This window comes from Artibeus jamaicensis, unplaced genomic scaffold (genome assembly GCF_021234435.1).
Source record: "Artibeus jamaicensis isolate MK-2021 breed Jamaican fruit bat unplaced genomic scaffold, CSHL_Jam_final contig_477, whole genome shotgun sequence".
Taxonomy (NCBI): domain Eukaryota; kingdom Metazoa; phylum Chordata; class Mammalia; order Chiroptera; family Phyllostomidae; genus Artibeus; species Artibeus jamaicensis.
In genome coordinates this window covers 8,176,177-8,193,001 of record NW_026521854.1, presented here as the reverse complement: position 1 = coordinate 8,193,001, position 16,825 = coordinate 8,176,177, and the positions used below count along the sequence as shown (strand labels likewise).

General features: G+C 46.4%; 1 protein-coding gene across 11 annotated transcripts in view; it reads right to left on the bottom strand.

Annotated features, from left to right (window-relative positions):
• Positions 1-16,825, bottom strand: part of EPS15L1 (epidermal growth factor receptor pathway substrate 15 like 1) — a 97,031-nt gene that overhangs the window by 56,725 nt on the left and 23,481 nt on the right. For 9 of the 11 annotated variants that reach the window (XM_053668078.1, XM_037141932.2, XM_053668080.1 and 6 more), the window contains exons 2-8: positions 12,991-13,032; positions 12,708-12,797; positions 12,151-12,198; positions 10,388-10,483; positions 9,271-9,333; positions 6,543-6,668; positions 3,692-3,751 (exon numbers count right to left, since the gene is read on the bottom strand). In XM_053668078.1, the coding sequence (XP_053524053.1) occupies positions 3,692-3,751; positions 6,543-6,668; positions 9,271-9,333; positions 10,388-10,483; positions 12,151-12,198; positions 12,708-12,797; positions 12,991-13,032 (525 nt within the window). Of the gene's footprint in view, positions 1-3,691; positions 3,752-6,542; positions 6,669-9,270; positions 9,334-10,387; positions 10,484-12,150; positions 12,199-12,707; positions 12,798-12,990; positions 13,033-16,825 lie in introns of those variants that run through there. The other 2 variants (XM_053668079.1, XM_053668082.1) reach the window with 2 other exon arrangements.

Below are 16,825 nucleotides of genomic sequence, written 5' to 3'. Positions count from 1 at the left end.
CCTCTAATTTGTGACTAAAATCAACCAGTTCTGTGAGCATCCTGATCACCAGTGTTTTGAACTGTGCATCTGAAAGGTTAGCTATCTCTTGGTCGCTTAGATTTACTGGCTCTAGGGCTTTGAGCTGTTCTTGAGCCATAATGTTTTGGTCTGTTTGCGTCTGTTACCACGTATGAGGAGAGGAGCCTTAGGTGTTCACCAGGGCAGGGCAACCCAGGTCTCTGGGTTGTGATGCTGTATGTGGGAGTGGAGTCAGAGAGGGAGCAATAGCAATCCCCTCTGCTCCTTCCCACCGCTGGGGCCTTCCAGGTCTGTCTCAGTGCTCACTCCTTCACTGGTTTATCTGCGCGCAAATGTGTGACTGAGGTCAACCTGCCGCCTTGCGCTGGGGCTTGCGCAGTCTGTCTCAACGCTCACTTCTTTGCTGGTTTATCTGCATGCAAATGTGTGACCGTGGTTAGCCAGCCACCTTGCGCCTTCACTGGATCCGACCGTCACTACCCCACACCTGGGATTCGCCCTTGGCTGCCTGGGTCGGGGGATCTTTTTTGCCCAACCTGCTCTGCTGCTGGCTCTGCCTCTCTTACCAGTCTAGCTGAGTGGTTCATTGTTGTCAGTCTTCATATTGTTCAATTTTCTGTGGTTTGGCTGCCTTTATTGTTGCTTAAACTTTGTTGTTTTTAGATTTGGTTGTGCGAGAAGGCAAAGTATTCCCACCTACGCCTCCATCTTGGTGGAAGTCCCAAAAGTTTAGTTTAATATGTACCAAAAGCAAATAACAATTACAACCCTCACTTCAAAATACTCTTTAAGTTGCTATTTGCAGAGAGAACAGATCCTCTACAAAATGTTACACCCAGCTAGTGAAGAAAAGAAACACAAAATGACACAGGTTTAAGACCCATTTGTAAAAGAACATATATCTTGGCTGACTGATGAGAAATGACAGAAACAAAATAAAAAGGGGCTCATGGATGTGAGAGAAGAGAGGCACACCCCAAGTTTGCTCTGGCCGATCACCCCATCCCTGAGGGCCACCCCAAGGGCATGTGAATGATACAAAACACTTTAAAGCACCGCTAGAAGAAATATTAAAAAAACAAATAATGAGGGGGCTAGGGGAGCAGGTTGGGGAGTTCACGTTTAATAGGGACAGGGTTTCAGTTTTGGAAGCTGTAGAGAGTCCTGGAGACAGACAGTAATGGCGGTGGCGGCACAACAGTGTGAGTGTGCTCGGTGCCCCAGACCTGGATGGACACTTAGCCATGGTTAAGATGGTGAACATTACGTTATATATACTTCACTACATACACACACACAAATAACAAAGGATAACCAGTGAAAATAACGGGATGATGGAGAAACACTGAACATACTCAAACTGAAAAGGCAGAACAGAGTTGACACATGTGAGGAAAACGCAACTGAGTACTGGTCAGGTGTTAGGGATTATGAAGGGAATGGAAGGGAAATCTGTAATTCCCTTGTGAAATGGTTTAGAGTTCATCTAGAAGTTTAAAATCTCAAAGGCTTAACATACATAATGAAGATAATAAGAAGCTTCACTTCATGTATGTTGTAAAAAAAAATCGCATTTTAAAGATGTTTAAAATTCCTCAAACAGAAGATATATCTTAAGGACATGGTTGGGTATTCCCACATAATGCACAATTTTAAAAAAAAATGTTGTTCTTGCCCTGGGTGGTGTGGCTCAGTGGATTGAGTGGCAGCCTGCGAACCAAATGGTCCAGGTTCAATTCACAGTCAGGACACATGCCTGGACTGCAGGCCAGGTGCCCAGGAGGGGTGTGCAAGAGGCAACCACACATTGTTGTTTCTCTCCCTCTTTCTCCCTCCCTTCCCCTCTGTCTAAAAATACATAAATAAAAAATACTTTTTAAAATCGTTTTTTTCTTGGGTGGGGGCTGTTGAGCTTAATTGCTGTTTATTGAAGCCTTGCCCTTAACTACAAGGGGCCACTTTATTCTTTGTTTGATATAATGGAATGAGGTGAGTGAATAAATCCTGTGAATGGGAGAGAAAGGTCCAACATGAGAGTGAGGTGGAAGGAAGAGAGGAAGAAGAGGAGGGAAAGAAGGACAGATGCACAGGATGAGGAGGTCAGCCCAGCCCACCGGGCAGATGAAGAGGCGGGGGGCTGCTGCAGGGGTGTGGAATGTGGCCCGCAGGACAGGGGAAACCTATCTACACACAGCTCCCTGCTGCCACTAAAAGGAGAAGAGGGTGGGAGTGCCTGGGCTTAGGCATGGGTAGAAGCTGGCATGGAGCAGGGGGGAATGCTGGGGCACCTGGTGGGCTCGTCTACACGCACACCTACTTCCCAGTTATCTGCTGGGAGGACTAGGGAGCAGGAACACTCCAGGCACCCCAGTGCCCAGATCCTGGTTTCCAGCATCTTTCTCCATTACATGGACTGGGGCTCCCTGGAAATAGGGCTGATACAGGGGAGCCAGGAGCCTTATCCTGTCAGGAGGAAGCAGTTGGTCAGAGAATGATGGGATGTCACCAAAGAACAAAGAAGCCAGCTAGGAAGAGCTCCCAGTGGGCAAATTAAGTCATGCCAGTGAAGGATTAAAAACTACAAAGCAAAGGACACATCCATTAGTCCACTCTGATACAAACAAATTCCTGACAGTAGGAGGCCAGCTAGAAAATGTGCAAGAAATGATGGAATTACATGATTACCACCTGCGACCTCCAGAATCCTAACTAATGCAGGAAAGACTCCTGGAAAGATGGGAAAACTGGCAGGGAGAATCAGAGGGGTATCAGGGTGTTCAGTCCCCACATGTCTCTCACAACAGACTGAGCACAAAGAAAAAGAGTAACTGCAGAGTGAAACCCCAGCTTCCACCATGACCTCAGTCAAGAGTTGACACAGTCATAATGACACGTAATAAGACATCACATGTCCTACAGATACCTCAGGAGAAACTATACCAGTCACCTTCGTGCAGTCCTGCCTCATCGAAGTGCACGACCTGGGTCACCAGAGGGAACAGCAGACAGGCCCACACCAAGGGACACTACAAACTGCACTCTCCAAATGCCCATATGGCCATGAGACACAGACAGACGCGGCTGCCCAGGTCAGAGGACACACAGAGACAGGGCTGCACAACACAACATACTAGACTGGCGTCTCTCACCACGAAGGACATTTTGGGGATAAACGGCAAAATGTGAATAATATCCTTGTATTAGATAATATAATAGATACAGTTACATATAAGATATAATCTACAACAATACATACTATAATAAATCGAATAATGTCAAAGTTCATTTCCTGATTTTGAAATGAAAAGTGGTTATATAAAAGAATTCCCTGGTTTTAGGAAACACACACTGAAGTATTTCGGGTTTAAAATGTATTATGTCTGCAACTTACTCCAAAATGGTTCAAAAGAAAAATCCATGGATGTGGGCACACATACACATGCACATACACTCAGAGAGAGAGAAAGGGAGGGGAAATGTGATAAAACAGTAATACTGGGGAATCTGAGTGAAGGGTACTCAGAAGTATTACTGCAACTTTTAAAAAAATCTTAATTATGTCAAAATAAACTTTCAAAAGTTAAAAAAGAAAAAATGACTCTAGAAGCCTTCCCTACCCCGCCCCATGAGAGGGACAACAGAACGGGCCCGAGAGCCGCAGCGGGCCTACCACGGCAAACTCGTCTCTGTCCAGGTGTCCGTCCTTGTCGATGTCACTGAGGTCCCAGACCTGCAAGGAAAGAACAGCAAGGCTTACTAGGGAGGAAGGGGCTGCTGTGCAGTGGGTGAGTCACCAGAACTCAGATTCTGAGTGCATGCTGGAGTTAAAAGCGAACGTCAAGAACCACTCTGCGGGTTCTCTGAAAAACCATCATCCAATGAACTATTATGAGTTCTAAGAACCATTCCAACATATTATGTTGATTTCTCTCTGACAAATGATCATGATTATAATTACATCCTCCCTGACTTCTTCCTCTATCACTCTGTAAAGAAATCTTAGATAGAAAAGAGAGTTTGTTTTGGGCACAGGTGTTGCTCTAAACATAAGACGCCCCCACACATACTCACACACACGGTCAGCCCCCACCCACATTCTCAATGCAAGGGTCATGAGCATGCAGTTGAGCAGGCCTGTGGTGTCTCATCTCTTCTCATCATCATCAGGGAACAGTGAGTCAGGTGCCACAGAATGTACTAGGCCCACCGAGCACCTGAAGACCAGGAAGACAGGTATGGGTTCCTACAAAAAGGCTGTGTACCAGATTTTCTAAAGCACAACTGAGACACTATCTTCCTGACCCAAGACAGCTGCCCAGGACCAGCAGGCCTGCCCAGCTTGGACAACACTGGACATAGCACCAGTGCCCTGAGCTAAGGGGACACCCAGGGGTCCATCTGAGATGCTTCACATGCTGGCACACCTTCCCACCCACATTAATCATTAGGGACTTCAGCCCACTGATGTGTCTCACACATGGGTCCTCCTCTCCACCCCGCTGTGCCCTTGGATCTAGCCTCTCAGAGAGTCTAGAGGCCAGAGTCTCCAGCTGGCCTCCCTGCCTCTAGTCCTACCCCCCAGGGTTACCGCAGGGCCTGCTCTAGAGTAAACTCTGACCCTGCTGTGCCCTTCCCTGCAGACAGCTCCTCAGGCTGGCACTCGGAGCCCCTGGTACCCTTAACAGGTCCTGCAACCCAGGCCAGCCTCCTGGGACTCCACCTTGACCTCTAGGGACCCCAAAGTAGTAATAGTCCCTTCAAGCATGTGAATGCCATTTTAAAGGTGTTTAGGAAAGCTGGCTAGAGTAAAGCCATGTAACTAGCCTTAAAGACAATGAGGTCATTAAAGTCCATGAAAACTATTTTCATAAGACATGAGCTAATTTTAAAGCTTCACTACAACTAGTGCTGATGACTTAGTAGAATTTCTAAAAGTATAAACTAAAAACAATAAAAAATAAAGGTGTTCAGTACTGGGCTGAGTGCTTCATGCCTTTTCCATTCAGGAAGCAGAGGCACCAGAAGACACAGTGTCTGTGCAGGGAAACCAGCACAGGAATGGGCCTTCCTGCCTCCCCAGTCCTCCCCACGCCCAGGGATGCCCCTCTGACCTGGGGCCAGATCATCCTTCATGGGGCATCCTAGGCACTGCGGAGTGTTGTGTGGCATTTTTGGCCTCTACCCACCTGATGCCAACAGCACCCAACTCAGGTAGGACAACCAAACTGTGTCCCGACATTGCTCAATGTCCCCTGGGCGAGAACTGCCATACCCAGCCTGCCCAGCTGCCTCTGACTACGCTGTCATATGTCTGGCCATCTCAATCTGTAGTCTGCACCCATATCTTCACTCCAGAGGACACCACCCCTCTGTACCCTTCTGCTCAGGCAAGTCAGGCACCTCCCTCTACTCCTGTCCTCACTGGACATGACTATAATTAGAAGGGAGGCAGTAGGCATGGGGGACACCAGAGAAGAGAAGCAGCTCTGGGGACCACCCAGGACCTCATCCCCTTCTCTGGGCAACCCTGGGCTATTTACCAGCCACTCTGAAGGCCTCCATTTCCTCATCTGGAAAACAGGGGTGACACCATCCAACATAGGTGGCTGCAAGGACTCAATGACTTCATTCAAGCAAAGTACTAGAACAGAGCCTGGCACGTACTAAGCCACCAATACATAAATACGAGGCTCTTAACCATCATTTATTTCTTTGATCTCCTGGACTATATCTAATTTCTTCCTCATCTCCAAGTGCCCAGCAAAGGCCTGGTCAAGAGGCAGCACCTGCAGCGGCCTGAGACAGCAAGGGCAAATACTTGGTCCTCCTACTCTGGGCCTGCGCCTGCCAAGTCACAGAAATCCTGTCCAGAGAGACACAACAACTGTCCCAAGTCCTGTGCGGGAAAATCAGCAGACACAGCTATGCAGAACGGGTCTCTGTGTGTAGAGCAAACGCCAGGGCCAGGACACAATCCTCAGGAGAAGGGAATACACTCTGGAATAGAATGCTCTACCTAAAAAACTTATATTTTCACCTGGAAAAAAATTAAAACATTTTTTTAAAAAAGGGAATGCATAATTTTTTTTTCTAAATTTGCAAAATTGAAATTACCTTTACCTTTAGGGGAGAAGAAGTAATTAAAAACAGAAAAGAAGTAAGACATAGAATACGCTCCCACACTTCTCCCTGGAAACACAATTGAGGGGGAAATTCCAGGTCTGGGTTCCAGTCCCAGACCCGCCTGGCCCTAGGCCGTGGACAGCAAGTCCATGTCTGAGGCTGCCTCCCCATGGGTGCAGTGGGCCACACAACAGCATCTCCCACAGGCTGGGAAGCACGTGAGCCACAGCTGTGAGGCCCTGAGCGAGCCTGGCCGCAGCGAGTGTGGCAAGAACCCCACATGGGCTCTTACAAAGGCCTGTGATAGAAGTGTGTATAAAGCCTATCAAGTGCTCATGGGGAGCAACATGGGGCCAGCAGAACTCAGTAGCATTAAATGAGGTGACAGAACCACTTACCCTGCCCAGGACATCAAGAGGCAGCTTTGAGTTCATGAGGACTGGCTTAACTTTGTCTCCAGACAGCAAGCCATTTATGGGTAAGAGGCTTTCGAAAATTCCATCAAATTTTGCCTTTTCTTCCACCTAGTTGGAAAGAAAGAGCCTGAGTGAGTAAAAATGTGGGCCTGTGGGAAGAGTCCAAAGAAAGCTGGAAGCTGGATGAAAATAGGTGAGGACACACCCCTGGTCTCACCTAAATGCACAGGAGAGTCTTACAGCTGTTCCAGAATAAACTTATATCCCAAAGGAAACCTCTCTCTGGCATTCAAGGATCTAGCAGTCAAGATCAAGGGAGAGAGGATCAGACCACAGGGCCTGCCTGGGAGACAAAGGTCACTCCACCTATGTCCTGGGACACAGAGCGCACATGGATTTTTAGTTCTTTAAGACAAGAACTAAACCTGGATGTCAATGTACAGAACTAACAGAATTAAAGAACCAAATATAAGAGTAAGCTAAAGACTTAAGTAATTAACTATCCAAATCAGCTTTAAGCTAGGAAGTCCTGAACTGTGTCTAACAGTAAAAAATAAATGAGGGTTCCCCATTAACAGAGTGAAGGTCTGGGCCAAGCAGCAGCTACTGTTTTGAAATGTGACATGAGGACAGTGTGTAAAGGGGGCTGTTGGTGAGGAAGGACTGGGCAGGGGACTCCAATCTGCCTTCTGCAGAAACAGCCTGCAGCACCTGGAACCAGGGGACAGCAGACCTCGCACCATCCACTCTGACCAAAAGCCGAAGCCACTGGGGCCCTAGGAAACCACCCTCAGCAAGTGTTCATTCAAAGAAGAAAGGGGAAGCCAAATGTGGTGCATACATACACCACAGAGGGGGAAATTCTGACACTCGCGATGGCATGGGTGAGCCTGGAGGCCACTGAGTGAGATAAGCCAGACACCAAGGCCAAAAATACTGTGTGACTCCACTTCTGTGAGGCACCTAGATGGGCAGACTCACAGAGGCAGAAAGCGGAATGGTGGGTGGGGGGTGGGGACTTAGTGTTTCATGGGGACAGGGTCTGTTTGAGAAGATGAGTAAGTGCTAAAGAGGGATGGAGGTGGTGGTCACGGAACAACGTGGACGTACTTAACACTACTGAACTGCAGGCTTGAAAATCATTAAGATGGTGAACTTTATGCATATTTTACCACAATTTTTTAAAAAAAGAAAGAAAAAGAACAGAAACAAGAAGATAACCAGACACTGCACATGTGAGGCACTGTGAACGGTAAGAAGCCAAACACCCCGTGTCCACCGGGAGCATCTGGGTTCTCCTGCCGGTCTGTCAGGCCTGCTGACCCAGTGCCTCAAGGAGCCCAGAAACTTTCACAGCAGAAGAGAACACCTGTTGTTCAGGTTCGTTTGTTTCTGTTTCTCTGAATGGCATCTCTCTCAAAAACAGTCCATCCAATCCCAGCCCCACTCCACCCTCCACAAGGCCCCTTGGGCTCCTCAGCTGCCATCCCTCCTCCTAAGGCCTCCACACAGCCTCCAGCAGGGAGGGGCTGGAAACGTTCAAGGAATAAGATCCCATTGGTGCTGTTTTCATGACCAAACAGCCCTTTCTCAAAGTAGGGGCCATGAAACAGGATGACAGACAAAGAAAACGTCCTTTGCTACTGTGATCACCACTAGCAAACTGCTCAATGGCTCACAGAGGCACCTTCACAACTCCTTGGTCACGTGAGGCCTCCTTCTGCCCCGTCCCTGCACATACCTCCCTCCATCCAAACCCTTTCAGACCACTGCCATCAAAACAGGAAAGAGGTACTTGGGAGGGAGCAATCGTTGTTGATGTCAGTTTTGAAGCCAAATAAAAGTGAGGGAAGGTGACAACCCCCTCACAGGGCGTGGGAGTGAGGCGGTCTCACTACCGGGGGGACCATCTCTGCAACCCCATGCACATTTCCTTTACGAGTCATTCTGTACCTACTAGAAGATGCCACTTCATTTTTTTCTTACTAGAAACTGTAAGACAGTTTTCCGGCCATAACACCTCTTTGTTTACGTGCTGAGAGCAACTTTTCCAAAAGCAATAAGGGCCCTGGCCAGGTGGCTCAGTTGGTTGGAGCACTGATCCGTACACCAAAAGGCTGCCAGTTGGATCCTGGATCGGGGCACGTACAGAAGGCAACCAACGGATGTTTCTCTCTCACATCAATGTTTCTGTTTCTTTCTCTTTCCCTCACCAAACAATAAATATATGTTCAGGTGAGGATTTAAAAAAAAAAAAACAAACGACAAGAGCATCAGGGAAGTAAGAACATTAATGCATAAGCTAGATGGAGATGAGAGGAAGAGCTGCAAAGACATGCCAGAGGTCCTCGTGCTTCCTCGTAAGAATGGAAATTCTTACCATTTCCCTTCCATCCTGATTAACCCACTTAAGCAGCAGAAACCCCAGAACATGACCTAAAAATGCGTGATTTAAACTCTCTAAAGTTCTCCAAATCCAATGCCTAAATCTGAGTTGACTGCCTTCATAGGCAACACACAACTATAGTAAAAGGCCACAGCTGTTCCCAAAACTCTCACTAGAAAGTGTTTTGTCCAAGTTCTGTGGCACACTCATTCTGAAACAGAAAAGGTGATACAACAGTCCTGTAAGATGTTTGACCTGACATCATAAACGGCTAAAACAACTACATGTGAAGGACAGCCAAGGAGTGCTACCCCTACCACTTACCCTCACAGCCCAGTGGGCTTCTACGGAAGGCGGCGTGACCATCAAAGGGCTGCTGGTGTCATGCTGGGGAAAAAAAAGAAACAGTCTACTGTGGTTGGCACAGAATCAAGTTACAGGAGGGTATGTTTATACAAAGCATACACATTCCAAAGTGCTTTCAAAACAGGGAGTGAGGGGAGGAGAACGGTGCACTCCGCCTTCTAAGAGCGCACCCATGCCTGTCATACTCTCAGGTGTGCCTGCCCTAAACCCTGAGGGGCCCCACAAGACTTGCAGCCAGGGGAGCAGTGAGCAGTGGGAAGTGGCAGCTTATCCTGGTTAAGCCCTTGAACCTGTCCCCATGGTCCCCTTTTCCTGTGACTTTCCAGTGAGCTGACAGCAGCCCCGCCTTGGCTCACTTCTTTCCCATAACACTTCTGGAGAGCCACAGCCATCCCGCCTACACTCTGTCCATCCTAAGCCCCACCTTGCTTCACTGTCCTCAGCCTTAACATACTCAAAATAACAAAAATAATTTTTTAAATGGGTGAAGACCTCAAAAAGTTAAACACAATGACCACAGGACCCAGCAATTCCCCTCTTCGGTATGCCCCCAAAGAAGTGAAAACAGGTGTGCAAACGAATCCTTGTATGTGAATTTTTATGTCCACCAGCAGACTAGCAGATTAAACAAACCGGTGGCCACACAACGCAACCCTCTCTAGCCGTGAGGAGGAGTGAAGCACTGATACGCACTACGATGTGGATGAACCTTGACAACACTATGCTGAGTGACAGAAGGTAGATGTATGATTCTGTAAAATGTCTAGAATGGGCAAATGCAGAAACAGAAGCAGATTAGTGGCTGCCGGGGGTCAGGGCAGAAAGAAATTGGGAGTGATTACTTATTGGGTAGAGGGTTGCCTCTTGGGGTGATGAAAATGTTCTAGAACTACACAGAAGTAATGGCTGCACAACATTATTTATGCAATAAATGTCTTGGAATTGTTCAAAATAATTAATTTTAAATTATATGAATTTCATCTCAATAAAAAAAGCGGGGGGAGAAAACCTGGAGAGACACACACAAATAGATGCGGGACATCACAAGGTGAACTGGAAGCATTTTGACACTTACAAATTTAGGTGGTGGCATGTTTAAATTCAGATTGCTCAAGGTAACTTCATGGCCACTCTGCGCACAGGCCACCAGTCTCAGTGCAACATAGAAACCCTGCAAAAATAAAAAAAAAAGGATGAAGTGTAAATCCTACCCAGCTGGAGGTGGCAGCAGAGGAAGAGCCTCCTGCGGCAGCAGGCTCCAGGGAAAGAGTTGCAGTTCTCTTTAAGGAGGAAGGCTGTGCATGCAAAAGTCAATTACAGTGTCGAATGGAAGAGGTCTCACCCTGGGAACAATGTTTAAATGCATATGCTAAAACAGACTTAGACCATTTGCATTTTGAATGCTGTAAAATTTCAAATAAATGTATTTTAAAAAATAATGAGCTCCCAACACTTAGGAAATGCTAGCTTGTATAAGTAGCAAGCTTTACATGTTTAAGACTATGAATTATGATTCACATATGTGACTTTTTAAAAATGGTTTGAAATAGACACAATGTTGAAGAATTTACATTCAGGATTCACTGTGATCCCTTTGGTTGGCCTCACTGAGTAGGGCATGCCCTGCCCACCCACTTGCATCTGCTGTGGCCCAAGGTGAACTTCACCTCCTATGCAGGGACAAAGGACCTAAACAAGGCCATCAGCAGCCTTGGCTCCTTCCTGCTCTCCTCCTAACCCTGAACCAGTCGTACCACAGGTTTAGTGGACTCACACAGTATTGTCTAATTTTTTTCTTAAGTGATCAGCTGGACCAAGACCATGGACTGTTTTAGAGCTACAATTATACTTTTAAAAATGTCTTCAAAAAGATAAGCAATAGATTAGACTTCCTCAAGCTGCTGTCCACAGAATGCCCATGTAGTGTGCAGAGTAAAGGGGACATAAGTTTAGGGGGCTACATTAGGCAAAGGTAACAGGCTTCTTCCCCATGAGAATCCTCAGAACATTACACAGGCAGATACATAATGTAAATCCCAAGAAAGGGAGGAATAGTAGATGGTGCTTTCCCAGTGGATCAGATCATGGACTGTGGGACACCAGAAACAGCATCACTTGGAATATAGTTTAGGAACAAGCTAAACTCAATTAAAATATGACCATTTAAAATCATTTGTAAGTACTACAAATTTCCACTTATAGAACATTCTGAAAGTGACGAAACTGTTATGGACTAGGAACCAGCGGTTGCCAGAGGCTGGGGTGTGACTTCCAAGGGCAGCAGGAGGGGGCTGTCTGGGGTGCTGGGGCAGCGCTGGGTCCTAACTGTGGTGATGGCTATGCAAATCTAAGTGAGTGATAAAATGACACAGAACTACCAAAAAACCCACCAAAAAACCATGAAGAAGGGCATGTAAAACTGGTCAGCTATGAGTAAGGCCTCTGGTTTGGTGCTGCCCTGGTGCTGAACATGGTGCAATAGTGACATAAGTGACTCTCACTGGGGAAGCTGAGGAAGGAGACATAGGAACTCTGAACTATTTCTGCAATTTCCACAAGAGTCTGAAGTTATTTCAAAATAAAATGTTTTGAAAACATTTTAATTACTTCTAAGCACACAAAATATAAAAAGATACACTAACCATGAAAGATGGCTCCAAGCGTTCAACAAAAGGCCTTTATTTAGAAAGAAAACCTTCCTGTTTAAAAAACTCGACAGCTGCACTTTTGTCTAGTGACACAAGTCAGTGGTGCAAACAGGAAGGAAGTGCAGAGGTGGCCGGCCTGGGGATCTGGCCGGGGCCCTCACTTGCTCTGAGCATACACGCATGTATATACCTGTTTGTCCAAGAACCCTTTACCTTCTGGGTCGGCCAAGTCCCATATCTGTGAAAACACAAAAATTCTCATGAGTGCAAACCGTCAATCACTGCCCATTTATTCCCCGAACAGGAGCCACTACCACTGTACAAAGGCCTTAAGGATAGGCCAATCCCACCGCTGCCACCAGCAAAAGGGGAGGCACACGCTGGGACAATCCCCAGCTGGGAACAATGAACAACCTGTGCCCTGCCTCTGCCAGCCCACAGCAGAGCCCCAAGAACCCCAGATCCACTCGGCTCCCAGGCTGACGAAGAGACATAAACTGTCGAAGATATATAAACTGTCGAGACCCCTAAATGCTCTGGCCTCTTATCTGCTACCTAAGCAGCAGGTGGAAGCTGCCACCAGAGCTTGTGGACCCACCAATTGATTATATCCCTGAGAAATTGGCAGTGGCCCACCCACTCCCCAGGAGGCCTGTCCCCAAGAAGAGGGGTCTGCAGAGGGCAGCCTTCTACCTGCCAAGGGAGCCCCAAGGGCGACCACAGAAATCACCCTCAGTCTTGACCTACCTTCCCAAGGATAATGTCTGAGAGCCCAGACTTCTTTAGAAAAAGTGCGGCTTCACTGGCTCCAACTCTCCCTGTGTATGCTGGGTCTACCTGCAATGGGGGAGCAACACAGATGCCGCTTCAGGAAGCAGGGCAGCAGGTAAGGCAACACCCACCACACTAACTGGGGCTGATAATCCAGAGAAAGAAAGGAACCAGAGGTTGCACTAGGCTTCAATACAGGGCCTGTGGCTTTCTGGGTCACTCATTCTGTTCCAGTCAAAAAAATACCAGTGAAACTCACCTGCTTGTAATAAGATTCATATAATGGATTTCCAGTGGGAATCTGTAAACAAAACCAGATATTGGTTAAAAGTCGCCCTGATGAGTATGGCCTGGTTGAGTGTCATCCCAAAACAGAAAGGTCGCCAGTTCAATTCCTGGTCAGGGCACATGCCTGGGTTGTGGGCCTGGTCCCTGGTTGAGGCATGTGTGAAAAGCAACCAACTTATATTTCTCTTACTCACTGACGCTTCTCTTTCATTCTCTCTCCCTTCCCCTCTCTGTAAAAATTTTAAAAATGAAATCTTAAAAAAAAACAGATAGTGGTTAAAAGTGGACACACCCCTCAATTGTGTCATTACTAAAATATGCGATAGTAAAAAATAAAACATAAGCTCTTTAAATGTCCTCTATACACAGACTACAGTTTATTTCAGACACAGATACTACACTTACTCAACTTAGAAAAAGGAAATGCTAATGTTCTTTAGTAAGTCCCAATTTCTGCATCATCAACATGGGTGTTCAGGCAGGAGTGACAGCACAGGGTCAACTTCCATTGAAGAATAGTGGGATTCAATGTGTCAGAATTCAGAGAAACACACCCTTAAGCTCTGAGACCATCCTCTAGCTCCAGAATCAGCACAGGAGTCTCTACATCATCATGAATCACCAGACACACAAGCTTCAGACCAGTTTCCCAGCCCCAGGTTTCGCCCGCACCCGCCCAAAGGACTACGTAGAAGTGCACAATGACTAGCCCCCGCTAGAAGAGTGCTGGCTACTGACCGCTCCCACTGTGCTAGGCAGGAATTTCAAAGCCCTCAGCTCAGCACCAGACACCCCACATTCTGTCCATTAGATCTCCAAGACATTGCTATTAACTGCCTTGTCCAGTGTCATGTGGCAAGTCAAGACCACACCTGGATCCAGCCTGGTTGGCAGCTGAGCCTCTGCACTTTCCACCACATGCAGAACCACTCTTCCTGTGAGCCATACCCCAGTGGGAAGATGGCAAGTGGGGGAGGTGGCAGCTGGGAAGGAATTAAGCAGCCAGTGACATGTGGGCTATAAAGGCTAATATGTGTTGGTGTTTTACTGCGTGCAGGAAGGAAAGCAATATGTGAACCTTCTGTTGATTCAGTGAGCAAAGAAACATGAAGATGACCCCATTACATATATGATCACACAGAAGAGATGTAAACACAGCTAAAAAAAAGAAAGTGGGAAAGATGAGGACTGGATGAAGGGTGGGGTTACAATATTTATTAAAAAGTCTTTGAATATTACTGTGTGGCTTCTCATAACAAATAAGACTGGGGGAGGTGGGTTCCTTCCTTCCAGTTATAATCACTGGATTTAAACCAGTGAAACACTTGTAAACGCTGTGCCGTAAAGTCACTTCAGGTCAAAAATAATGCCCGGATTATGGTCAGCTTCTTGGGTGGGGGGCAGGGTGCCAGCACCAGCCAACATATGAAGAAGCGAAGTACTAAGAACAATACCCCTGCAGAAGGAAAACAGAAAAAAAAGCATAGAGATCTGAAAGGGAACAATGTTAAAACACAAAGAAAAAGGGAAGAAAAAAAGGGGAAATCCTGAAAAGGCAGAAAACACTAAGCAAAAACAAGAAAAACTAAGCAAGAAAGGCTGGCAGATGATGAGTAAGGGATTGAGAAAGAAAAGGTGATGACACCACCAATGAGGACTCAGGAGAAAGCATGCTGCTGCATCAGCTGCCTGCCCGGAGCCCTTGCCTGACACAGTCTCTGGGGAGGGCTGTCACCCTTAGTTCCTTATGACCTTAGGCAGCAGTGTCCATCATCACACTGTGTGGCCCCCTAGGTTTTAAACTCCACATGCTTTCAAAACACACCCATCTCCCCAGAGGAGTAAGGCTGACAGAGGAAGCAAAGACAAGCAGGCAGTTTGTCCTCTCTCACTCAAGGTGACAGTGGTCAGGCCAATACAGCACATCATTTGCCACTGACTCACTGGAGTGGAATGCACAAACCCAGAGGCCCCACTATGAAAGCAAAGGTCTCCTTCCTGCCAAAAATCAGAGAAGCACAGGTCTGAAGTGTATTTCTCATGTTTTATTTTGTTTTTTAAGATTTCATGGCAAGAAAGGTTTCCAAGCTACTGAGTCCAGTGAAAAAAGTTACAGTATTTAGGGCAGACAGGGCTAACAGCTGTCTCAAACTTTGCAAATGCTTCTGACCTACATGATCCATGATCCATGATCGATGAGAAATAAGACCCTGAAGAGTTCAGAAAAGTGTCTGAAGCCACCAGACCCAAAACACCACCCACCTTTGCTGAGGGCTGACCCCTTCAACAGTCTAGGGCCAGGTGTCAGCTCCAAATCATCTCAACTGGCGGAAATCAGAGGGTGCCTCTGCCACCCCTAACTGGGAATTAACTTGGGCAAGCTGGAGCAATGAAGCAAATAGAGGTTTGAATTTAACTACACGTATTTCAGCTACTGGAAAAGCAGAAGAGGGGGAAAGAAGGGAAACACCAGGTCTAACTGGCACTTCCTCTTAGCACACTGCTTCCTCACAGGCACGGTGGTCACACCTGCAAACTACCCAAAATACAGTGGGCTCTTTTGAGTGGAGCATTTAACCCGTTTTCATTTAAAGTAATGTTGCTATATATGCAACAAAGCTGAAGACACATGCTGCCAATGCCATGAGTCTCTCAAATGATGGGCAGTCTGTGTGGCCAGAAACCTCGGTCACAACCAGGTGGCCAATGGGACAGCAGTTCCCAGAGAATACATCAAAGCTACAGAGACAAAGCCCTCTCAGCTGCCCACGTCTGACCCCAAAGCAAGCCCAGGGCCACCCCCAGGGCAAAGAGAACACACCAGGGGACAAGGCTTTTGGTGTGAAAGCCTGCAAAAGGCTTGGTGATGGCTTCAAGAATGGAAGCAAGACGGAGCCAGCCGGGAATGGCGTTCTCCTTCACCAGCCTGCTGTACTAAAATGCCACCTTCAACTCAGCAATTTCTGAATTACTGATGAGCTTCAGTAGGTTTCAATTCAACCTTTTAATTGCTTTTGCCTTTTTAAAAATAATTTTTATTTTTAATTACAGTTGACATACAATATTATATTAGTTTCAGGTGTACACGATTAGAAATTTGTAATTTACAAAATGACCACTTCAATAAATTCAGTACCCATCTGACACCATATAGTTATTACAATATTACTGACTATATTCCCTCTTTTTTTTTATATTCCCTCTTTATATCCCCATGACTATTCTGTAACTATCAATTTGTACTTCTAGATCCCTTTATTTTTTTTCACCCATCCCCCTCAACCTCCTCCCATCTGGCAACTGTCAAAATGTTCTCTGAATCTATGAGTCTGTTTCTGTTCTGCTTGCTTTTGTTTTTTTTAGATACCACACACAAATGAAATCATCTGGCATTTGTCTTTGACTTACTTTGCTCAGTACAATACAATCTAGAGCAATCCATGTTGTTCCAATGGCAAGATTTCACTTTTTATGGCTGAATCATATTCCATCGTATATATGCTCTACTTCTTTAGCCATTTATCTGTTTGACACTTAGCTTCCATATCTTGGCATTTTAAGTAATGCTACAATAAACATATGAATATATATGTCTTTTTGATTTAGTGTTTTGGGTTTCAGATAAATACCCAGAAGTGGAATTGTTTGGTCCTTCTCTGTCTCTTGTTATAACCTTTGTTTTAAAGTCTATCTTGAACCCTGGTTGGTGTGGCTCAGGGGATTGAGCACCAACCTGCGAACCAAGAAGTCACAGGTCTGATTCCCTATGAGGACACAGGACTGACTGGGTTGCAGGCCAGGCCCCC